The 25,338-nt window shown below is 33.6% G+C and overlaps 1 protein-coding gene across 1 annotated transcript in view; it reads right to left on the reverse strand.

The window, feature by feature from the left end:
- Nav3 (neuron navigator 3) overlaps positions 1-25,338 on the reverse strand; it is a 342,152-nt gene that overhangs the window by 174,003 nt on the left and 142,811 nt on the right. Inside the window, exons 6-8 of the mRNA XM_027928253.2 lie at positions 21,004-21,072; positions 17,770-17,909; positions 6,099-7,125 (exon numbers count right to left, since the gene is read on the reverse strand). Of these exons, the coding sequence (XP_027784054.2) occupies positions 6,099-7,125; positions 17,770-17,909; positions 21,004-21,072 (1,236 nt within the window). The remainder of the gene's footprint in view (positions 1-6,098; positions 7,126-17,769; positions 17,910-21,003; positions 21,073-25,338) is intronic.

The following is a 25,338-nucleotide window of genomic DNA, read 5'->3' on the forward strand; positions in this document are numbered from 1 at the left end:
CATCTCATGGAGGTGGTTATTGAAAGAAGAAAAAACTTTTTTAGGTGAATGAATGTGCTGACAAGAAGGTAGATTTAATTCTTTAAATATTTTAAATTTATTTGTATTTCAACTGAGCCTCTCCATTTATAGGGAGTAACAGACTTTAAAATTTTTCCTATTCTATTGTACATCTTAGCATAGAATTTTTCCTATTCTATTGTACATCTACCCCTAACCCTAACCCTAACCTTTTGTTTCTTCTATTCTCATATCCAAGATGATGATGTTTCATTCAAACATTTTTTATTTGGTACCCACTGTGGGTACCAAATAAAAAATATATATTTATAAATTATTTATAGGTTATAAATATAAATTATTTATGAGGTTTGCATAAATAATTTATATTTATAAATATATATTTATAAATAAGAAAGACAAAACTGCTACTTTCCTCAATTTATTTGCTGATTGATTGATTGACATTATTGTTCTTCCTTTATGTTTTCTTCTTCAAACTTGTTTTCCTTGTCTGTGGTTCAAAAATTATTAATCTTTTATATATATTTATAAATAAGAAAGACAAAACTACTGCTCTCAGTGAGCTTATGGTAGAGTGGAAAGTAGCTAAAATCAAACCACTTAATATAGAAACAAGGGAATGGATAGTAATAAGCTCAGAGGATGGTGAGATATAATGCTGCCAAGGACATGGGAGATACTTCCTTGGACTAGATGGATGAAAGTGGCTGCTATGAAGAGACAGCATACAAAGCTTGCTGTGACCTGGAGGACGGTTGTCACAGGTGGAGAGAACTTCAATGACAAGGTTCTGAAGCAGGGCAAGGAGGTTTGCAGAAGAGAATGATAGCTGAGATATAATGCACAAAGGGGAAGTGGGGATGAATGTGGCTTGAAGGTTTGATAGAAGATCAGATTACAAAGGGCCTCGTAGGTCGTGATAGGATTTTGGAGTTTTATTTTTTAAGAATCAGGAAAATCTAACAGACGATTTCATGAATTGGAATGAACCTTGTTAGATTCCCATTGTAAGTTGAAAATATCCTAAGATAGTAAAGTACTGAATGCTATAGAACAGCCACACAGTACACTGCAGGGTATTGGCTGTTTACCCTCATGATCCCATGGCTGCCCAGGAGTTATGGCTTGCTGCCACTGTCCCACATGGAGAGTATCCCTGCATAGAACTAGCCCAGGAAAAGAACAAAATTCAAACTTTAAAAAGGAGTTTTAAAAATATTTTTGAAGTTATGAATGGAAAACATGTATTTATTTTATTTGTTTATTTTTATGTGGAGCTGAGGATCGAACCCAGTGTTTCACATGTGCTAGGCAAGAGCTCTACCACTGAGCCACAACCCCAGCCCTTGAAGAGCAATTTTTACTGAGTGTGTTTCACTTTAACACCATCATAATGTAAAAAAAAAACCCTACAAGTCAAACCATCACAAGGCAGGGCTTGTCTATATATGATTTTCATTTTTAGAAGGTCAGAGTGCCTACGGTGTGTGTGAAGGGTGTTATTAGCTCTGGAGTAAGAACCGGGAGACTCACAGGAAACTAGGTGGGAATTGGTGGATATATGGCTTAAACCAGGAGAGACGAATAGAAATGGAAAGGATAAGGAGATGTGTTGAGAGGAGAGTTTACAGGACTAGCTGAAAGCTGAATGTGTGGGGAGGGATTCATTGAAGATAGAAATAAAATATGGATTTCTTTTCCAAAATTTTTTCTTTTGTCTCCTATTTAGATGGTCATGAGTTCTAAACCCTAGTCTCCAGAGTTTGTGGCACTTCACAAAAGAATAAATATTTTTTTTCCCATCATGCCTGGATCATAAAATTGCAGACAGCAAATCTGGATGATGGCCTACCATTTTCCCTTTCATGTATATGTCTCACCTCTGATAGGCTGTACTCCCACATAAGAATTTTTTTAAAACCCTCCTCTTCCTTCTACAATAATTCTATATGTTGTCTATACTTCCAGATAAGCAATGGGTTCATATCTTTGATTATGTTATCACTGTTATCCCCAATAGACTGAGCTCCCAGAGGGCAGAGCAATTTTTATTAATCTTTACATCTTTATTACCCATTAGCTGCTGAATGAGAGAAAGCCACGTAAGCGGAAAAGTATTGGGTGATTTCCAGTTGTCTAAACTATGACAACTTCTTAAATACTTCCAATGAACACCTTAACACTTGAAAAAGGCAGCCTATTCCAATTTCAAATGACTCTAATTATTGAGAACTTCTTATATTAAACTTAAAATCCTTCCCTCAATTCTCCACCTTTGATCTTAGTTGCTTCTGCTCGTTTAGTGGATAAGGATAACAAATTCAAAATGACTTTTATCATTTTGTAAGGATAATTGAGTTCCAAAAACATTATGTAAAATACTGTGCATTGGACGAGAAGTTAGTCTTATGAATCTATTAACTGCCAGAACCCAACATTATATTTAGAGGACTTTAAATACTCAGTTTTCAAGAAAAAAGTATTATGAAGCATGTCCAAGAAGGAATAAGGATTAACCTAGCATGACCAAGAAGTGGGGTAAGCAAAGTAAGAAAAAATCACCATCAGCTATCAAGCTTACCAGCATATAGAGGTGATTTAATTAGCTTTTAAACATAAGCATGTATATATATATATTTAGACACACAAATTCACATGCATGTATTTTAAACTCACATTACTTAATAACAATTAAGAATTTGCCATTATAAATAAGCTTTGATTTAGAATTTCACAAATGTACTGTTGACATTTTCCTAGTCAAACATTTCCTGGTAACAAAACCTCTTATTTCTCTACATATAGAAAATACTGATACACAAAAGAGGGCATGTCATAGACTGATTAAAAGGAATATTTTGGGAGTTAGATTTCAGTTGGAAAGTAAACTCCCACAAGTACTATGACTTGAAGACGGTATTACTATTCGGACTTCAAATCTGTTTCTCCATGGAAAATGGAGATAACATTCCTTTCTCATTGGTTATGGTCAAGTTTAAATAAGCACTGATCTTGTAACATACAGTTTCACTAGGTAAGAAATCAGCAAATGAAAATTCCATTATAAAACCATTAGCAAGCTATTTTTGCAGGAGGGATTCTTACCTAGAGTAGGAACAGTGAGAGTGAGCAAGGATTTCAGGGGTCACATCATCCAAATGTTATGACTTTATAATACAAAGCTTTCACTGACCATTAAAAATAATGAACATTAATCACTCTGCCTTAAGAGGACTTAATTTATCATTCATAAAATTATTCTGGTCAGGGACTTTAATCATTGTCTCATATAGATTGATAATAATATGTTACTTACATTTCTGTCATTTACTCCAAATATGGCTCTCTGCTAAAAACCTTTATGTAGGATTATTTTATTTAAGCTATACAACAATTGACTAAGGTGGGCATTTTATTAATCACAGCTTACAAGATTAGAATCTGGAGTTTGGGGAAGGCTGTTAGCTAGGTGACAGACAGTGTTAAACACCTCCATTTTACAGATGGGAGAAGTGAGTTTCAAAATCTTTAAATAAGGAAAAGATCACATAATTGATCCTTGGTGACTGAGATTCTAACCCAGGCAGCATGCTGCAGGGCCATTTTCACAAACACCACAAGATGGTCTTCCTGTACAATGATAAAGAAGGACACAGTCTATACTCTTGGCTGCTTGGATACATCATTTCCCTTTTATAATCTTCATTTTAAAATAGGCAATCTAAAACTCAAAGTGGATAAAGAACTTGTCAAGGTCACACGGTGGATCCACACTTACACTTCTAAGTCATGCTACGTTTTCCTTTTAATACTGAAAAGTTATATTTTCAGTGAGATATAAATGTATATACACATATAATACATATATGCACACAATGAAATATTACTTAATAATAAAAGAGAAAGCAGTCCTATCATTTGTGACAACATGTAGGAAGCTGGAAGACATTATGTTAAGTGAAATAAGCCAGACTTAGAAAGACCAATAGCACAGGATCTCACTTAAATGTGGAACCTAAAATAAACCTCACAGAAGTAGAGAGAAAATGGTCAGTTACCAAGGGTTGGGTGCTTTAGGGGTCAGGTTTGGAGATTCACAGGTAGAAGAATACAAAACTTCAGTGAGCAGGACTAAATTTAAAGGCTCTACTGTATAACATGGTGACTCAAGTTAATAAGAGAATATTTCTCAAAAAATGCTAAGAGAATAGATTTTAAAAAGTGTTCTCACCACAAAAATGAAACCTATGTGAGAAACTCATATGCAAATTAGACATATTTAGTCATTCCTATAGTGTGTGTGTGTACACGGAAAACATAATGATATATATGGTAAATACATACAAATTTAACTATGAATAAAAATTAAATTACAAAAGGATTAGAGCTCTATTTTTTATGTAATAAAGTCAATAGCAACACAGAACTTATCTGAGATGTTAATAAGGATTAAACTTGTTAAATTTTAAAAAAGCAAAATTTTCAAATGGACACTATTTAATTTGTAAAACCACTGGATATTTTATCAGAATAAAAACATAAACAAAAGTCTGATAAATTGGCAGATACAGATTTGTACTTTCCTGTGAAAATAATTTGTGATTTTTTTAAAAATCATGGATTATTTACAGAATATATCTGGGACACAAATGTGCTGTGTGTGACAAACTTAAGACTTGATAATTTTGTCTTATGTTATTGAAATGTGGATTATGTTTTTGATATCTAAATTCTGCTTTGTCAGACAGGGCCCTTGGAATCTGAAAAGTCTCCAGACTCTTCTTATCCAAACACAAAGGCTTTTTTTTGCTGAAGAGAGAATAGCAAGATTGATGGAGGTATCCCAAGAGACTAAATGGAATAATTATAATTTTGTTTTGCTGAGTATATAAAGCTCTAGAGAAAAACAGGTTCTTCACTGAAGGAAAATGAATCATTATAATAATTGGTTTTATTTTTTAAAAAATTACACATTGAATAAATTTTTATAAATTTTATAACTACATAGTCTAGACTCAAGACTAATTATAGCAGGTCCTGTTTCCTATTGATAAAATTTCCTTCCTATTTTTAAATTGCCAATGTGGCAAAAGGATACAAAATAAAGTAGACATCATTCCTTCCTTTGTCAGGTCCTTACCAGCCAGGCAGTGAATAACATTGGGGGACAGAGCAGTGACTGACAGATTTCTAACGGACTGAAGCATATCACACGAAATAGGCAATATGCACTACTTCTATGACTGTGTATCATGATGCCTATATTTAGATATAGCATATATGGTATATTACTACATATAGAATAAAATTAAAAAATAGAATAAATGTGATAACAAAGTATGCATATACTAATTACACAGCTACTTAATTTTGCCAAGAAACTTATGCCTCGTGTTGGAAATTAATATAAAATCTACTTTGGAAAAATGATGCCTTACAGACAACATTTAAGGAACATTTAAAATATTCCAGGATATAGAGTGAACACTATCTCTTTTAATATTCTCCTATTTACAAGGTAAACTCTTATTTGTACTTGACACCTGAACAAAATGAGACTAAGAGATGTTAAATAAGGTCAAGTAGGTCAAGGTCAAGAAGCTGGCAAATGGTACAGTTGGGCATTAAATCCACATCTATGGTGCTTCCAGGTCTGCCTCTTTAACCATTATGGTATACTTTCTTCCAAGTATGACAACAAAAATGTTTTTAATTGCCATAAAACTGACATTATTCTAAAAAAGTTATAGTAGTAATACAGTAGTATAATATTGAAGGGAGAAGAAACCCATGGAGCCTGGGTTCTATTTTCCTTTAACAACAAGGAATTCAAGTTTTGAAGCCCTTAGTTTCTGAGAGATGGAGGTGGAAGGTTGGGAGAGGAGAAAGAATAAGACTAGATCACACTGGAAGTTTTTCTAGACTAAAATTCCATATTTAACTCTAGGCCTCTAGCTTCAGAGTGAAACCTTATTCCAAAATGACTATCTAAGACAGTACTTGAGCAGATATCTTGATGCCATGTACTCAGACTATGAAGAACTACAAATATGGACCTACTGAGGCCGTCTTACCTGTAAATGAATGGAGCCACTGTGGCAGTGTTTGGGTGACTGTGTTGCTGCTGCTGAGGGAGATGGACAGCACCATTTCCTGTGCTCTGCCCACTGCTTTGCACCACTGGCACAGTACAGGAATTGGAAGGAGAAGCATGGCCAGCTTCCCTCCCTTCCAGAGGAGCAGGGCAGTTGGATGCACTTGCTTTCTCAGTGGTTATGGGCTTAGGTAAGGACTGGGAAGGGCTTCCCTTGGTAGTCCTGAATTTTTCAGACTCCTTGCTTGCTGCACTGCTAGGTGAAATGGTTTGCTTTGCTGTTGGAACCTTTGAGCCTGGTTTTGGAATCCCACTGGAAGATGGAATTAAGCTTTCCTTCTTGGCTGCTGTTGTCTTGCTGCCCTTTGGGATCAAGCTTGCAATTTTAGAGGTCTTTTTAGGAGCTGTCTCCATCACCTGATCCTTCTCTTCCTTGACTGGTTTTTCAGTGCAAACTTTATTTTTGTCCCTGTTCTTCTCCTCTTTTTCCTTTGGCTGTAGCAAAGACTTTTTATTGCTGAGATTTTTGCTTCCAGCTTTTGGAGGGGCCAATTTAGGTGACACTTTGGGACTGCTATTTGTTGAGCCACCACTATTCAGGCCACTGTTAAAACCTTCCATTTCACCAGATTCAGAAAAGGCATCATCATCCTTCCCACCATCACTAGGTCCTGAACTCGAAGACTGTGGTGGACGTAGAGCAGTCCGGGCATTAACCAGCTTGAACTTTTCAAGCATGGATTTCTGACCCGAAGGCGCAGTTTTGACCCCTTCTGAGACGGGTGGCTTCAGTCTGTCGGAGGATGGTGTGGGAGAGGTGGCTGGGCTTGGCTGCTTCACGGTCAGCATGGTAGAGGTGGCACTGTGCTTGACATTCATGGACTTGCTGCGCCAGGGCTTGCTGGCACTAGGAGAAGGGATGGCAGAGGCAGGGGGCTGGCCAGCAGTGCTGGGAGGCTGCATGTTACCATTTACACCTGAAGACGGTTGAGGGACTTTGGAGGAATCTGGAGATGGTTAAGAAAGAAAATAAAGAAAAGGCTGGTTAGTCTTGATCATTCGTATCATATCATTGTGCCTCAAATATAAGCATCTCACCTCTGAACTCAAAAGAGAAATGTTATGTGGCATTAATCACTTCTATGATGGGATACTTAGAAATCAAGTACCACAAAAATCACAGCATTTGAAATATTGATTTTTTGGTTGGTGATCATGTTTTTCTATTCTGATATTATTATTATCAAATAAATTTATCTGCAGATGCATAAAACAGTGTGTCCCTTCCCTATGCATCTCTATTTTTTCCAACTACCACTATAGCTCATTGCCTTAAAAAAGTTTATTGTATAATGAATATTCAGAAACTGTTCTAAGCTACAGGGAGATCAGCTATTTTTATCAGATTAAATATGCTTATGAATCATAACCTAGCTTTTTGCTAATCTATTTTTATTTGAACAAAGTAATTATTGATGTCTATGCCTCTATAGGTCAGGTAATCTACAAATTAATCCATCTCTATTTCTATCTTTATAGCCATCTTACAAGGTATGTATTAATATTATTATCCTCATTTAACAGAATAACTGAGGCAAAGAGATAATAAATAACTTGTTCATGCTCACACAGCTTTGATTTGAACTCATTTCAGAGACTGTGCTCTTAACAAGCAATACATACAGCCCTCTTGAGTGATCGCAACTTGACATTATAAGAGAATGCAAAGCCATTCTGGGGAGCTACAAGGAAAACAAGACCCTTTGTCACAAGAGTTCTGCACAGTGAGTCAGTGTTTGCTTAGTTCTGATCAGAAATCACATTAGAAAGTGAATTTTATATGAATGTTATAAGTCTGATTAATGCCTGATTAGTCATTTTTAAGAATAAAATATTAAAGATCGAATTTATCACAGAGTATAGAATAAAGAGGAACTGAGTTTTAAATTAAAAGATCTCAATTCAAATGGTAATATTTCTGAACTATATAACTATTGTCATTTAACTTCAAGTGCATCAACCAGGACCACGTCTTTTTCAACCCTTTTTTTGTGGGGGGAGGTAAGGGATGATTAAATTATATTTAATTGGTGCTGTTAACTTACTACATATTGACAAGTGTATACAAAGCTCTATTTTGGTGAAACAGCCAAGAATTGGATCTCATTAAATATTAATATTAATCCATACTCCTAAGTGTAAAGTTGTTTTTGTTTTAAAATGTTTATTTCAAAGAAGTGAAAATACATGAAAAACAATATGTCATCCAGCCAAGAGGAAAAGCATTCTAGTGTTACTTATTTTTCAAAAAGAGGTAACTGATATTCAACAAGAGACAATAACAAAAAAATTAAAGAAAGGAAAAGGGGCCAAATTTTGAGTTAAATTTTTGTTTGAGTTTTATTTTCTTTAAATAAGTGGGTCAAAAAAAAGAGAAGTAGATACTTGAAATTAGTATTAAGAATAGTGTAGACAAACATGTTTATATTAAATTTTCTTAAGTGATTTTGTATAGCAATATTGACTTGTAATTCTTACTTACTGCTTCTCTGTAAGTCCTCATTTCAACTGGCATGAATAAATAGTCACACTAATATTGCAAAATTAAATCTATATATTTTTATTTTTGTAAATAAATTTTACTTATTTTTACTGCTGTATTAGAATTGAATTCGTTGTTGTCTATTTCATACCCAATATACTTTAGATTAAAATGTAGTTGTTTACACTGGGAAGTCAATGAACAAATGCTTGCATTTTGTCTGCTTGAATTCTTAATGTTTACCTATTTAAATCTTAAAACACATGATAATAAATTGATCTTTTATAGTGTTCATGAAAAGTCTACAATTCTGTCCATGTTTAGCATATTTGTGGAAATCATTAGGTTCATGCCTACAGGTGTACTGATTCAATAACAAACAAATATCACAAATTTCAAAACTTCAATTACTCAAATCCATTCACTTTTTGTAAATGGATTTCAATCTTTTCGTTATTATCTGTGCTACAAATATGGTTAATTCTGAGTTTATATCACCAACAGAACCCTCTTAGAGACTGATAACATTTCATTATAATTTGAATAATTATTGGTCACAGATGGAGCACATGAACTATTTACATATAGGAATGCCTACCAAATATTTTTCCATATTAATTTCTCCCTATTGGTTGGGTCTCATATTTGACTTAACTTTCTCTGGAGAAAAAAAAAAGTCCTCCCACTCCTACTTCTCATCAGCAGAGCATCAAGCCTAGACAGGTTGTTCCTTTATGTTCTTCCATAGGTTATTATTTCTTGTTAGAGCCATTATCACTCTACTATAATTTCTTGTTACTTCTATTAAACTCTATTACCTGAAAGTAAAGACCACATCTGTATTCATAGTTTTATACTATGCCCTATCACCTACTATATGCCAAGCATGGAACTTAGTATTTAATATGCATTAACTCAATCAATTTTCCCCATAAGAGGATGAAGTTTTAATTATTCTTCACATTTTATAAAGAAAAAAACAGAGACAAACAAGTTAAATAGCATAGCCCAAGTTACACAATTTGTAAGCGACAAAACAGAACTAAACTCTGGATTCTAAATTAATTTATCAAGCACTGTATTATACTATTTATCAAATCTAGAAGGATAAGTTCAATAGCTTATCAATTATAATATCATCCATTGAATATGGAAACATAAAAATAGTAACTGTTAGGCTAATGGCTTTAATAGGATTATATCAAGTGAACCATGTTTCTCAGTGACCCAGATTCAGTTGAAAACTAGATTTTTTGCCTCCAAACAAAATTCACTTTTCTAGTTCAGTGTATTATATAAATGCCTTTGTATTTCACACAGTGATCACATTGTTTTGCCAATTAATTTCAATATATATGGCTATACTTTTCTATTTTTTGCAGGAATATTAAAATCAATGCTATCGAATTCTTACTAAATAATCTAAATACATGATCTTTTAGTATTTACCAACTAAGACTCTGTTCAAGACACTACAAGACACACTATAATCTTTTTGGAGGAAATAAAACAGTTATAAAAGATAAATGCCATTGCATGGTGACAAACATTAAGTGTCAAACGAGTGGGAGATGAGAAAGAAAGTGGAAGGGAATATCCAAGTTGCAAGAGACCAACAGGACTGTATAGGAAGATCAAGGCAGAAAATGTAAGGAGATGTATTGGTTATTAAAGACAATAGTTAGGAAACTACAGGAATCTTCTTCTATTCATTTGCATTTAGAAATGTGTATCATATACAGGAATGCCAAAGTGAAAAGCAACATAATCAAAGACCAAATCAAAGCCCACTCTGCTGGTCTCTTTACAATCTATTTACAAAGGACTATAATGATACCATATTGAATTTGTCTTCATTTTCTTTTCTCTTTATTTTTTGGGGGGAGTGGAGGGTAAGGGTAGCAGGGATTGAACTCAGGGGCACTCAACCACTGAGCCACATCTCTAGCCCTGTTTTGTATTTTGTTTAGAGCAGGGTCTCACTAAGTTGCTTAGCATCCCGCTTTTGCTGAAGCTGGCTTTGAACTTGTGATCCTCCTGCCTAAACCTCCTGAGCAACTGGGATTATAGGCATGCACCACTGCACCTGCCTGTCTTCAATTTCTTATACTGATCTAAAACTATTTGTGATAGTTGTTATTCTATACGAACTATCCAGTATTGTCTAGCACAGTGGTTCTCAAACTTTAATGGGCATAGGAGTTATCTGAGGACCTAATTGAGTGCATATTGTGATTCAGCAGATTTGCAGTGGCATCTCAGATTTTGTTTTTCAACAGGATTCCAGAAATATTCATGCTATGGTGCACTTTTGAGTTTTGAGTAGGCAGGATTGAACAGAATCATGGATTATGAAAACTGTTTCTTACCATAGTATCCAAGTTGGCTAAATTCATTTAATGTCCCATAACTGTGCAGTATTAATAGTTTCACTCTTTGAAATTCAGAACCTTGGCTAACCCTGAGTTCACCTGGATTTTTAACAGTTTGTGAACAAAGAGTCACTAAAAATAAAAGAAGCTCATCAAATTTTCCCAACATGCTTTTTCTCACCACTTTAACCACAAATTTAGTGTGAATATACTGTGTCTGCAACTAAGAAGTCAGAAGACTTATCCATAAATTCCTGGGAGCTTTGTTGGGGAAGAGAAAAAGAGGCAGAAAAATATCCAATCAGAATGGTTTTTAAATGGCTGATGAACAAGGGAAGTGGGAGATGGTACATCTTCCTTAGAAGAGAGAAAACAAGGTGATAACATTAACTAGACAAACTGCTGCAGAAGATCAAATTCAGAAAAGGAATTTCAACATCACTACACCCCAAAATGAAACAAGAGGGACTCCAAATAATCACATCCACGTCCAACCCACCATAATGGTTATAGCAACAGCCGTAAAATTGTTCTCAGATGAGTACACACATATACGACTCTTCTCTGCACTCAGCTCTAAATCTGTCCCCAGCTTGGCTCTGCAGGGCAGCAATGAGGTATTTCAGGTTTCATTAAAAGGGCAAATCACAGGCCATTGTACATTAAGAAGGCAATGGAATGATAAGAGTCTCTCTGGACTCCTCACAATAAAGGGTACACAACAGCAGCAGAAATGGATGCCTCTGTGGAGTAGGTGCAGTACAAAATCTGGTCTGTGCTGTTTATATGGTCAATAAGAAGCACCCTGGGTTCAATGATATATTTCTGAAGGTTGATAGCTCAGCTCCTGACTATGAATGAGTCTCAACATGGGGAAAAAGAATGGATACCTGATGCACAAATTTGAATGCATTCTTATAAATGGATTTGTATCTTGTATTTACATGGCCTATCTACTTACAGCTCTGCATCTGGCTCTGGTCTCCACTTAGCAATTTTCTTCCACTTCATCTCTTCTTCTTCATCTTCTTCCACCTCCACACCCACCACCACCAACTTGACCATAACCAAACAATAGTACTTACCAACTGATTGCATTATTCTAAGTATAAGCTTTTCATACCATAATAATCCTCAAAAGGCTTTAAATTTCTCTTGTTGGAAAGGAGGAAATGGAAACTTTGAAAGACAAAGTAACTTGTCTCCAGACATATGCATGGTAAAACTTAAAAAAGGCAAAATCAGAATTGGAGCTCAGGTTTATCTGTCTCCAAAGTTTGGAGGCTTTTGAATTCTCTAGTATTTCTATGTTTGCTATATACCCAGAAATTCTGCTGCCTCAATTTTCTAGAAAGCCACATTTGTTGCAATGGTGAATTTAATCAGTGACTCCTTGAATCATGTTTTCCTTCCTCCTCAGAGAAGAGGATGTGAATGGGGAGACCATCAAACAAGACACTCAGTGAACTATCCTAACCTCTTCAACATACTACTTCCACCCATTCCTCCCAGGTGATGTTAAGATATATGTTAATTCATTCAGAGTTAATATCTGATTATCTCATCTTGCAAATAAATAATATTGACTTGGGAATACTAGTCATCTAGTTCTAAAATTAACATACTGAGGCAATGCAGTACTTGTAACAGGGGGAGTTAAACAGGAACTTAATATATAGTTACAATATATAACCATAGAACTCCACTTAATAGATGCAATGGTCATCAGTCCGATCAGCCTGAGAGAGGACACAGGGACCATCCTCAATCAGTGAATTTCTCTTTATGACACTAAGTATGTTGCTTAGATGGAATAAAACTCACATTTGACTCAGAAATCCTCAATGTGACAACAGCAACAATGACAATAGAACCATTTTGCTTAAAGTATTCCCTGCATAGCAGACATTGTACTAAGTGATGCAGAGGGCCCCTGCTGAATACAGGTCACCATAAGCATCACAGATCATTGTGGGAACAAAGAAAAGATTCAGCACAGCAGCTAAGGCAAAGAATTTGCCAAGTAATTAACATATCAAATATCAATTTGGTTCACAATAACATATCAAAATGGCTTTTGAAAATGTTTAAAAAGTTGAAAAAGGAGCATTCAAATCTAAATAGTCTTGTTACCAACACTACTTTGCATAAATGATTGCTTGCAAAATGCCTCAGTCATGGATTTTATGTTCAACAGAAACAGGATGCTATAGTAGGGTTGTGGAGGTGCCATCCACTCTGCACTTGATTTTATTTTACCATTTGCAAAGTCAGAGTGCCACTTTGTGGAGTATTGTGAAATTTAGGGCTGCTTCCATTCACCAGTCAGTTTCAAAAAAGTATGTAATTATGTGCAGGCACATATAAAATGAAAGCACCTCAAGATGTGTGCATTGTACATGCAAACAAATAACCTAATACCCCAAATTATTTGTTCATATTACCTGATATGTGTACCTAGTTGTATTAACTTTTGAAAACCCCTCATATCTCTGAAATGATATTGACACTGTATTTTATGCTTGTACAATATTAATAAGACAAAGTGTTAGGGTAAAACACAAAATTAAACTATCATAAAATAATAAAATAACCAAAATTTCACATTTACATTATCTTGAACAGCAAATAAAACAGTTCAGTCCTTGAACATTATAGTAAAACCAAGGTAATTAAAAAACAGAAAAAAAAGTGATTATGAGTTACATGTGTATGTTGTAGCTGACAATGTGCAGCTGAAATTTCCATGACCCTTGCAAAACACACATGAACTCTAATAGATTTTATATCATTGAATTAAAATCTTGCCAAATCCTTGGCATCAACCCTATTAAATCCTACATGAGTGTAAAATAAAGTAAAGGCTTCCACACCAGAAGAAGCTTCATTAGAATCCAGGAAAAGGGAAAGGAGCCATCCTCTTGAGCAGTTGTATAGGTTCAATGTTAAGAATCACTTGGGAGAAACTATGCAAGGATGACAGCATTCCCTCTGGTGCGGTGGCATGTTCCTTAGCAACATGGAAGAACACCTCTCCTCTAAGGAACTCTGCCAAACCACACATATTCACAGCATAATTCAGACACTGGGTTCCAAATAAAGCTAGGGATACTTACATCCCTAATAATAGTAAACCATTTGGCTTTTTCCAATTTATTACACATTTTTTTTGTAGAATCAGAATAATTTCTCAAGGTGGTTTCAGGCATGCACAGTATATGTCCAAATGAACCAAGGCATAATTTTCACAAGATCTGATACCAGAGAGCAGGTATTTGGATTTTCTTTAGAGCATGTATCTATCTAGAGGACTCAAAGAGAACATAAGAAACGATTAAATGCTGGTGTCAGAATGTTATTATTCATTGTCACTTTCTGAATGGCAGATCATCAGAAGAAACTGAGGGACTCTCAAAAGAAAACCTTTACAAAAGATGGTATCTTCATTTCACCATTTGTTCTGAGAAATATGTTCCCACGTTCCACTTCAATAGAATGGTGACATGGCATGGTATTGTATTGTAACATTTCTACTTTAGCCTTCCCTGTGAGTGATAAAATATGACAGTGTGCACTGATATTTTAATTCATTTGGTGAAATGGTAAAATGAGCACATTTTTAGAATTGCCTTATTATGAAAATGATATTAGATGTATCTTTTGAAGTGCAGTTTGTGATTCTCTACTGATTTCCATTAGATGTCATACCACTTGCAAATAAGCTAGTTTATTTTTTGCAAATCATACAAATGAGAAACTTTTTGTTGTTGTTGTTTTCAACAGCTTGTTTTTCTTAAATAAGAAATGAATTTTTTTAAAAATTGGGAATAAACCCTTACTATCCATTACAAATTCTAGATAGCCCTGAATTGATTTATACAACTCATCACCCAAGACTTGTTAAAGAACATAGAAAGTATATTTCTAAAGTAGAAAGCATTCAGGGAGCACATTACAGATTATTTGATTAATTCTTAATAAAATATGTTAATTTATAAGCTTAAATGTTCCATTTTCTAGTAAGCAAGGAGGACAAACAAATAGAATATTCAAGTTAGTACTTTTTGATTTCTATTATTATAATACTGTAACCTATTAAAATTCTTTTTCAACTTTCACTTTTTTTGGTCACACCTAAGATATATAAGCAAACTATTTTGTGGCAAAGATCAACTTACCAGCAGATGGAAACTTGTATTTTCAATTTATTTTTATTTTTTAAATTGACACATGAAATTTTATATTTTTGTATGTTATGCTACAACTACCCATCTTCATGTCAAAAAGCTTAAATCAAACATTTTAATAAAAAGTGCTGTTCAAATGCAGGATAATTATTTATTATTTTTTTATGTAATATTTATGATAGTTTTGTTTTTTTCTATAATTTAAAATGACAAAATATAGGGGCTGGGGTTGTGGCTCAGAGGTAGAGCGCTTGCCAAACATGCGTGACCACTGGGTTCGATCCTCAGCACTACATAAAAATAAAATAAAGGTATTGTTTCCACCTACAACTAAAAAATAAATGTTTAAATAATAAATAAATAAAATGACAAAATATAAGAACATAAGATTAATTAGGAAACAATGATATTGGTTCTGTAGATATAAAGTAACTCTACATTTAACAGCAATGCCATGTTACATGTTTAAAAAAACCCTCAGCTGTATTATATCACATAACATGATTTAAAGTTATTATTGGCAGTTTATAGACATTTAATGCTTACATTTGATGTACTATAAATACCTGGATATAAGATCACACACTTTATATTGAATTATTTAGAATTAAAATTAATGGTTAATTTACCAGAAAAAAACTCTTGTTCTTTTGTTGTAGATATGTATCTAGAGAATTTTCACATTTTCTTTATGTGATGAAAGACCACATATCATATGATGTCTGTCTCCACCTTGTGGTTATTATAAATATTTCCACGTTCTGATTTTGCTCTACTCCTGGACATGAAATGGAATGGCCATGGAAAATGTCATTGCTAGTCTATTTTTGGATTTTTTATTATAACCTATAGTATCAAGTTGTTTAAATGGACACATAGAAGTCCAATCAGCATATTCACATATTTATTTGTAAGACTGTTAGTTTCTCCTAGAAATTCAAGATGCTAGTACTTCTTGTTATATGTTACAGAAACTTTCTAGGAAGGTCATGGAATGAGGAAAAATAATTTTTCTATGAGAAAATATCTTTTCATTTCTCCCCCAGAAAAACTGTACTTCTTCTGTAATATTTCTCAGAATCTTAAACCAAAAGCTTTATTCTGTGTCTTAAAGGCAAGACCCAAACGTCTATGCTATTTTATTTTTTTTATCCAAGAGCTGGTGATATTGCAGAGATCAGGAGACAATGCTCTGCTCTGAAGTATTTACAGTCTGCCTAATTATGTTTTAGTTGGAGGATAAGATAAACACTGCACATATGGTGCAATGCTACATTGTGAACAACCAGAGAAATGAAAAGTTGTGCTGCAATTGTGTGCAATAAAATAAAAATGCATTCTGCTGTCATATATACCTACTTATAATAAATAAATAAATAAATATTTTTAAAAAGGGGTATCTGGTACATAGATCCTGTCAATTTTCATTCGAATAAGAGAAAATTCTCTTATTATTCACCTATCTGAAGAAATTTATAATTTCTAAACAGTGCAAAAGATTTGCTATTTGGTTGAATTATTCAAAGCAAATTTGCCATGTGTTCTTCTAATTAAACATATCATTTATTTTTTAATTTTATGTGCTGTTCCACGTAGGACCCAAAACCAAAAAAAGAAGTTTAAACTTCCATTGGTCCAAAAACACTGTTCTGAAATCCAACAGAACATCCTGGTCATTCCAGCACTCACTCACATTACCACAGTACAGGTTCCTAATTTCCTTGTGATTCAGATGGAACTTTCCTCTATCAAATCACTATCACTTCCTCTTCCACAATGGCAGCATCAATCCAACCCTTCTTTAAACGCACACTTTGAAGATCACAGGGAACTGGGTGACATATAGATGATTTATAAATAATCTTTATTTATGTCTGAATAAGAGAAAGCTTATTATTATTATTATTATTATTATTATTATTATTAATAATAATCTATATCCACCCAGAGAGATAGCCTTTAACATAGAATTCCACTGTCATTTTTTTCATAAAGATTTTATGAGTTGATAATTCAAGAAACAATAAACATGAATAAGTTGGGGAAAACTGAGGTAACTTTATTCTGCTTCTTTGAAAAGTACAGACCTATACTTTCAAAAGTACAGACCTATCATAATTATATCTCAATACATAAGATGTTCAAACTTTAGCTGCCCACTTATAGCACTTATATAAACTGAAACCAAAAATTTGAATAAAATATAGCTTTATAACTTCAGGATGAATTTTCATAGAACTTGAAAGACATAAAAAATGCTTTTTTATGCATCTGGGAGGAGATATTCTTCTGAAACAGATTTTATTCTCAGGTATCTAATTAACCACTTTAAAATGAACAAGTTCATTCCATAATATACTTCTCAGATAAGAAAAGCCTTGAAGAAAACTGAAATTCAGGAGGGCTATTTCGAGTTAGGAAATATAAGATAACTCCACTGATTGTATTTCCAATCCAATGGCTATATCACTCCTCAAATGTTAAATTTAGTGGGTTAACTCATGAGTTGTGTAGACTGGGTCCTTGATGGCAAACCTGATGAACACTTACCTTTTTCATTTCCATTTGCATAATTTGGAGGCTTGTTTTTGTCAATGCTGTTAAAGCTCTGACTTCTTCTATTTAAATTGGAGGCTCCCTGGACTTTGCTGCTGCTGCCTGCAGCTGGCACCCTAGAGGGTCCTGGAAGCCTGAAATAGCAGAAGAAAAATTACATCACAACCCGCATTTCAAAAAATAAGGAGCATGAGATTCTGAGCAGGGAAGAGTTAATGGAAAAAATACAGTTCAGGGTTTTCTAAAATCGAGTTTGCAGAAAATGGTGGTTTAAGTGACAAATAGCTAAAACAGAGTCAGAAATTATCAGACAAATCTTGTTTCACTTTTCAATAAGCATGCCCCCAAAGACCAGTAATAATGTAGAACAGTTAAAATAAGGTGACCTTTCACTAAAATAGTCAAACTTACTCCATTCTTGATGAATAAAATTTTGCCTTCCAAGTACTTAAATAATTATAGGAAAAGTAAGGGAAATGGTAACACTTCACTTTTAGACTCTCGGCATATTAATCAGCTATTTGCAGCTGTTTAACTTATTCTTTTAATACATGTAGTATTTGTTTATCTCAGGTAGCTGTATTCCAAGTCTTGTAAATTAGTAACAAGAGGAAAGTAACTGTACAAATGGCAAACAGGAATTGTGTTTTGACTATCTAAACTAGTTAGCTATGCTATTCTAAGTATGGTGCCAGTATTAAGGTCATGGGTTCAATTATATTTGACTGGGCTGCCTCACAAAAAAGGCTTTCATTCACTTGTCAAAAATACACAACTAGGCTTTAGCTCCTGATCATACAGGAGATGTGACCAAAAAAGATTCAGGTCTAGGAAGGAAATCAATATTAGGAGGAAAATGACAGCTTAGAATAGCTTTATGACAGCAGGCTGAGCTACTCTTTGTATGTGAAAAAACAAGATGTGAAAAAATACACATGATCTATCTTATAATCAAAGGCAGTTTGACAAGAGGTTGTGACCTACCTATTGTATTTGAACTATAATTAAATATAAGTTGAGATAATTTATTTCACTGTTTTTCCCCTTTAGAACTCCAACTCTTGATTATTTCATAAACTGTGCCTAATTTTTATTGTATATTACTATCATATATTTCACATTTATATTAAACCCAATCCATATAAATTAAAAACTAGAAATTAAGAACTAGTGTTGACACTAAGGTCTATTTAGAAAACATTATTGAAGGTTCCAGACATCTCTGCTTGTAGGTGCTGCCACCTTGTGAACATGACTATGTACTACTCTGAAAATTCCTATTAGAAAAGAAAAAGAACAAACTACCCAGAATCTATCGATACAATACAAAATTTTAACAGTTTTCTTTTATAAAATCTTAAAAATAACAGAGCATTTTATCTGTTATATGTCAAAATTTCTAAATCCAGTTATTACAATACTTAAATTTTAATTCATCTTTATAATACTACCTATTTTATTTCTGTAGGTTATTTAAGAAATAAAATCCTTACAAAGTATAAATACTTTTATAGTACTTTCAGTAACTGTAAAATGAAATGAACATCAGAAAAACGCAAATAGTAGCTTCAAAAAGTGTTCATTTCTTGGAACAGTCAATAGTTTCAAAATTTTAAGTGTTTTACAGTTTAGATACAATGGCTAATAAATATTCCCTTTAGCTATTTTGCTAATAAGAAGTTATGTCATATACAGATTAGAATCTTTTCCAAATGATTCCAGCATTAAACTTTTGCTCAAATAGATCTACAAGGGTTTGCAAGTGTAGCACACTAACTGCAGACATGAGGAGTATCAGTGACTTCACTCTGCAGATGGGACTAAACTAATTAATTTGGCCAAACGTCCCAATCATAATAAATTTGTGAACAAGTCTTGTAGATATAACCATAATCTTAGAAAGCCTACTCCAAACTTACATGTGTAAACAGATTTAGTCACAAAATTTGCCCTTCTTGCAATGAAACTTGACCCATTTGTAGAAAGCAATTAAAATGCCTTTTAATCTTTACGGTGACCCATGAAGCCAAGTGCTTTTCAGTCCTCAGAAGAACAAATTAAAACAAATTAAAAAGTACATTTGCTCTTCTCATTACCCTAATTTGACAGGCAGCCAGAGCCTCCGGATCATTCATCAAAGTAATAAAAAGGGAAATGAGATGAAGAAAAAAAAGGGGGGGGGGGAGAGAGAGAAAGGACGTGAAAGAGAAATGTTCTATTAAAACAAAGTACTTAAAATACATCTTACATGTCCAAGTGTTAGAGGGGATAATAAAAATGCCCATTGTACATGGCAGGTCACTGGTTTCTTGCACATCGTAATTTATATCATTCATTGTAAGTTTTAATTAAATACTTCTTAGGATTTGTCTCTCCAGAATCATTAAACTACTGTGGAAAAGGATATAGAAAACCAAGGCAAAGGAGAAAGCACCTACCTCAGGTCAAGGCATCAGAAGTCCTTGAGGTCAAGTATCATATACTAGGATTCGGTAATGAAGCAGGGGCAAATATACCACCCTGGCCACTTCCCCGGGACTGAGGAGTTGCACAAACTCTTAGACTACTCAGAGGTACAAAATACTTTAGCTATGGCTTGACTCAGCGGCTTCATACTACCATCACACCTTCAGCAACATAATATTTTCTTTTAAAACAAACTTTTCCAACACATTCTTATGTATCGTCATTTTCCAAACAGTACATATTATACTGCCATTTATTATTATGTGTCTCTAAAATACACACATCATAAAGAAGCAAAAAATTAAACTATTATGGATAGAGGAACAATCTGATGCTAACTTCCCCACCCAAATCTGCCAGTGTTTCTCAGTTCCACTTCAAAATGTGCAATAATTAATACACACCCATCTCAACAAGCAACTGCAATCTGGTATAATTTCCAGATTATTGTCACCCAGAAAGAATCATAGGGGCCAACAAAGAAATTATTTTCTTGACTTACTTAAGCCTAGAACCTAGACTTCATTGCAATTTATAGTGTATAACAAAAATGAAATAAAAGAAGCCAAAACCATTTAATCTCTAACAACACATGCTTGCTCCTGAGACTATATGGTAATCCATTCAGAATAATTCAGTGCTCTAAACTTTGCATTTGGAACTGTGTTAATGTTTAAAAAAATTTATGGTGATAGGACAAAATATCACTGGGTATTTACTTGAATATCACTAACAAGCAATAAATTAGAGATATTAACTGACCTAGTAGGCTTTTTTTGACTGGTTGCAATTCCACTGTGATTAGACTGAGTTGCATATCTGGCTGTCAGACTGTATGAGGAGAAACAGAGAAATTGAATTAAAGAGATTCTTTGAACATGGAAAGAAAGCACAAACTTATAAGAAAACTATGAGTTCATGAAATGCAATTGGAACACATATGAACATGTATAAAGAATAACTTAATAAGAAAACTATGGTAATGCAACATAACCACCATGACCTTGGACTATGAATGCACTATGAAACAATGCAGTACCACCCTGGTAATAAGATGTGGCATTATTAACTTTAAAATTATGATTGTGTGATAGTATTAATATTCTTAATAGTATTATTGCATCTTATGAAATCCAAGCGGGTTTGTGTGTAATAAGTTATTGTTTCTACTAGACAAAAATTTTTAAAGGAAATGTACAGTAAAAGATTTTTCTCTAAAGAAGGGTCTACCCAAAGTTGAAATGTAAGTGTATTTAAATTCTTGAAAAACAAGCTTAACAAATACTGGTAACAATTTTGGGCACTCTTGAGTTGCCTTTCTTAATGATTTTTTAAATCAAAATCTTCATTCAAAGACATATAAGAAAGAATTAAGTAAGCCAAGTTTGGAAGAATAACACTGCATAAAACAAATGCAAATTTGTATATTAAGTTAAACTGTCTTTTAGTTATTAAGAGTTGATGAATTAGTGTTCAAAGAAACAGGACCAACACTGGGGTGTTGGCATCAGGGTGACAAGGGTCACATGGAGCCTTACTGCAATTGATCCAGTTACTTTGTTGCCCAGCAGCGAGGAGCGCTTTAGTGAAGAAAAAGATGGCTTATGATCAGGATCTGTTTCCTAAATTAATTATTAGTCCTCTGAGCAAGTCTCGGGTAACACAGACGTCCTCATAGAGGAAGTCTTCGGGTACATTGAACACTTATTTTTTACATTTGTCATGTTATATACATGGTTATTTGCATAGAATACATTCTGTATTTTAACCACACTGAACATCTAGTTATAACTGGCCAAACTATCTCAGTAATAGTAACACCAGAATAAGTGAAAAGTAAAAAATAAACTGTCTCACCATGTCTTCATACATGTACTTAGAGTAATGATGTCCATCCCATTTACCTGCCTTTCCCACCCCCATGCCTCCTCCCTTCCCCTCCCTCCCCCTTTACCCTATCTAGAGATCATCTATTCCTCCCATACTTCCCCCTACCCTTGCCATTCCCCATTATGAATCAGCATCTTTATATCAGAGAAAACATTCAGCATTTGGTTTTGGGGGATTGGCTTATTAGCATTATATTCTCCAACTCCATCCATTTACCTGCAAATGCTATGATTTTATTCTCTTTTAATGCCATGTAATATTCCATTGTGTATATACACCACATTTTCTTTATTCATTCATCTATTGAAGAACATATAGGTTGGTTCCACAGTTTAGCTATTAAGAATTGTTGAAAAAAATGTTCTATATATGTGTAATATGAATTGAAATGCATTCTGCTGTCATATATAACAAATTAGAATAAATTATAAAAAAAGAAAAAAAAGAAACTATACCAATGCAATGAGATATTCATTTAAAATTTAAAGTTTTTTTTTTTAAAGGGACTCAAAGAGAGGAAAGATTGTTTGTGAATTTCTCAGTTAACTTGTCAGTCCAAGAATAAGAGAACCATTTAAAGTTTAGTGACTACTTCTTGTCTTATACTTTCCAATTTGAACACAAATGTATGTAATAAAGATAATAATCAAGCAGCATATATCCTTTCAGGGAATACTACCTCATTGATTTTGCTCCATGTTTTTAAGGAAATACCATAATATAATTCCTAGTATAGAACTAGAAATAAAGGAAAAACCAAGTCCAGCGAGGTTAAGTAATTTAGTCAAAATCATCTTGATTTTATTGCCCATATGTGTTTTCTGATTTCTTTTGAAAGAATACAGTATTTGCTGCCTTATTTTTGTTCTAAACAAGTTCTCTTACTTTAATTTCTTGACATTTAGCTTCTTTCCTGCTTCTCTTACATTTCTGAAGAATACCAGAGTTTTTCCAAATTTATGTTTGAATTTGACCACGTGACTCTTCTATTTTTGGAATCTCTCCTTTTCATAGACAGCCAAGCTCACTTGATTGTCTATTACATTCTTGTGTCCTTTTTTCCTTCAACAAATCTTAGTTTCCCAACTCTTTTCCTCCCAAAGGGTATTCCTTCTTTCCTCAAACACTTTTATGCATTCTTTCACTTAGTAATTTATTTCCTACAAAGATCTGAACTAAAATGTTACCCTTTAGCATTAACCTCATCTACATACTTCCAGCCACAAATATCAACTACATAAAAGACGTGTTCATGATCTTTAAACTCACACCAAAAATCACTACTTGCTTTCTTTTATCTTCTGTTCCTTCCATTAATAACTTTATTTCTATTCATGGAAGCAAAATTTCTTCAGTGATATGGACTTGAAATCACAAGAACCGACTTTTTCCTTTTCCTTTTCAATTGTTACAGATGAGCAATCAATATCTAGTCATGCTGTTTGGACCGCTACAAATCCTTTTGCATCTTTGTTCTCTTTCAATTCCCAGGTTTATCACACTAACTCAAGCTTTCAACACTTTCCACAGTGCCTCTTAAATAGAGGAGTTGAAAGGTTTCACTCTTACCAAACTCATTATATAGAATGGGACAATTAGAACCACAAAGGAACACAAACTGTATCTAGTCTTATCTCCTGATGTTATAGGTGAAGGAAGAAAAGTGCAAAGAGATAAACCATAAATTTCCTAAAACATAAAGAAGATTGGTGGCACTGAAAAGTATATTCTAGCATTCAAAGAGTTCTACAGTGCTTCTTTACATTTGCACCCTATGTTCTACCTTTGTCACCTCATGCATTTTGTACTCAAGAGTAGTTCTTAACCATCACCCAACCATTAATTGTGCTTCTCTTATTTGGGCTGCCTTACTCTCACTGTCATTCCCACGGGAATACTTCCTAATTGTGTCCATCATAACTAAATTCTTCTAAAGGACCACTGTAAATAACACCAAGTACACCTAACATGCCATCATCTCCAAGATACACATGGAATCTCTGCATTTTTTTTACCTTCTCATGTAATAAAAACATAATTTTAGTTATTTAAAATTGTAAACATAACAAGGTTTCTTCAAGGTAATCTCTTTGCTTGAATTATTACAAAGGATAAAATAGTTTATCAGAAAAGTCCCACAAAATGCACTTGAAACATATTCAAGTTGATGAAAAGAGAAATGAAGGTTTTGTGATTTTTTTATAAGGAAATAAAATTCCTGGTATTTTTTTTTTATTTAATAAGATGTGCCAAGACTATCATAGACATTGAGAGCTTGCCTGCTTTCTCTTATTAAAAGAGAAAACAGTACATTTTGGAAAAAAATGTGACCTACATCACCAAACCAATTGCATAATTTTAATAATAGGGAGTATATTGTTAACACAATTTTTATTTGGACAACAGAGATGCATTTTGAAAGACTTGTATTCCAGGAATACAGTTAAGAGAAAAAGAAGACGACTGTGGAATTCTCAACATGACACATGACACAATTCATTTAACAAACAAATTGCACAAAAAAATATTTGGAGGGAAAACCTATATAGTCTTAAAATAACTTAAAAGTAATTGTCATGTATGGATCCTTATTTAGATCCTGACTCAATCAAACATTAAACTGTTGTTAAACATTTAACTGTTAAACCTTTATGAAAAGTTGATAATAAATGAAGCAAGGTAGGTGGTAAGTCGGTAAAAGGTCGAATCTGATGGGGGGGGGCGTCCATGAGGAATTTAAATGGAATTTAGTTTGTTAAAAAATAAAAAGTAATATAAGAAGTATTTGCAGTATTACTAACTTGAAGAAATTAATTACTCTATCAAGTATAACTGCCACAGTACTTAGCGTATTGAAAAGAATTTATATTTATCATAGTAGGTCTACTGATAGGGTAACATTGCCATTCCATGAGTCTATTTATTATGTTTAAATTTTAACACATAGTATATATTATGTTATTTACTATTTAATCAACTAATCTATTGAAAATCAATTCTAATTTTTATTTTATTTTTTATGATTCTAACTTTTGAAAGAAATGTTGTACCAATCTGAATTTCTAATAGCTGCCTGGTCAAAAATGCCTGGCCTGTAACTACATCAGTCTCTACGACTCACAGATGTTTATACACCAAGAAGCATAGTCTCCTTGTAAGAACTTTTTAATTTCTTTTTTATTTAGCTGGCTTTTTATCATCTATCAA

Source organism: Marmota flaviventris, chromosome 3 (genome assembly GCF_047511675.1).
Source record: "Marmota flaviventris isolate mMarFla1 chromosome 3, mMarFla1.hap1, whole genome shotgun sequence".
Lineage (NCBI taxonomy): Eukaryota > Metazoa > Chordata > Mammalia > Rodentia > Sciuridae > Marmota > Marmota flaviventris.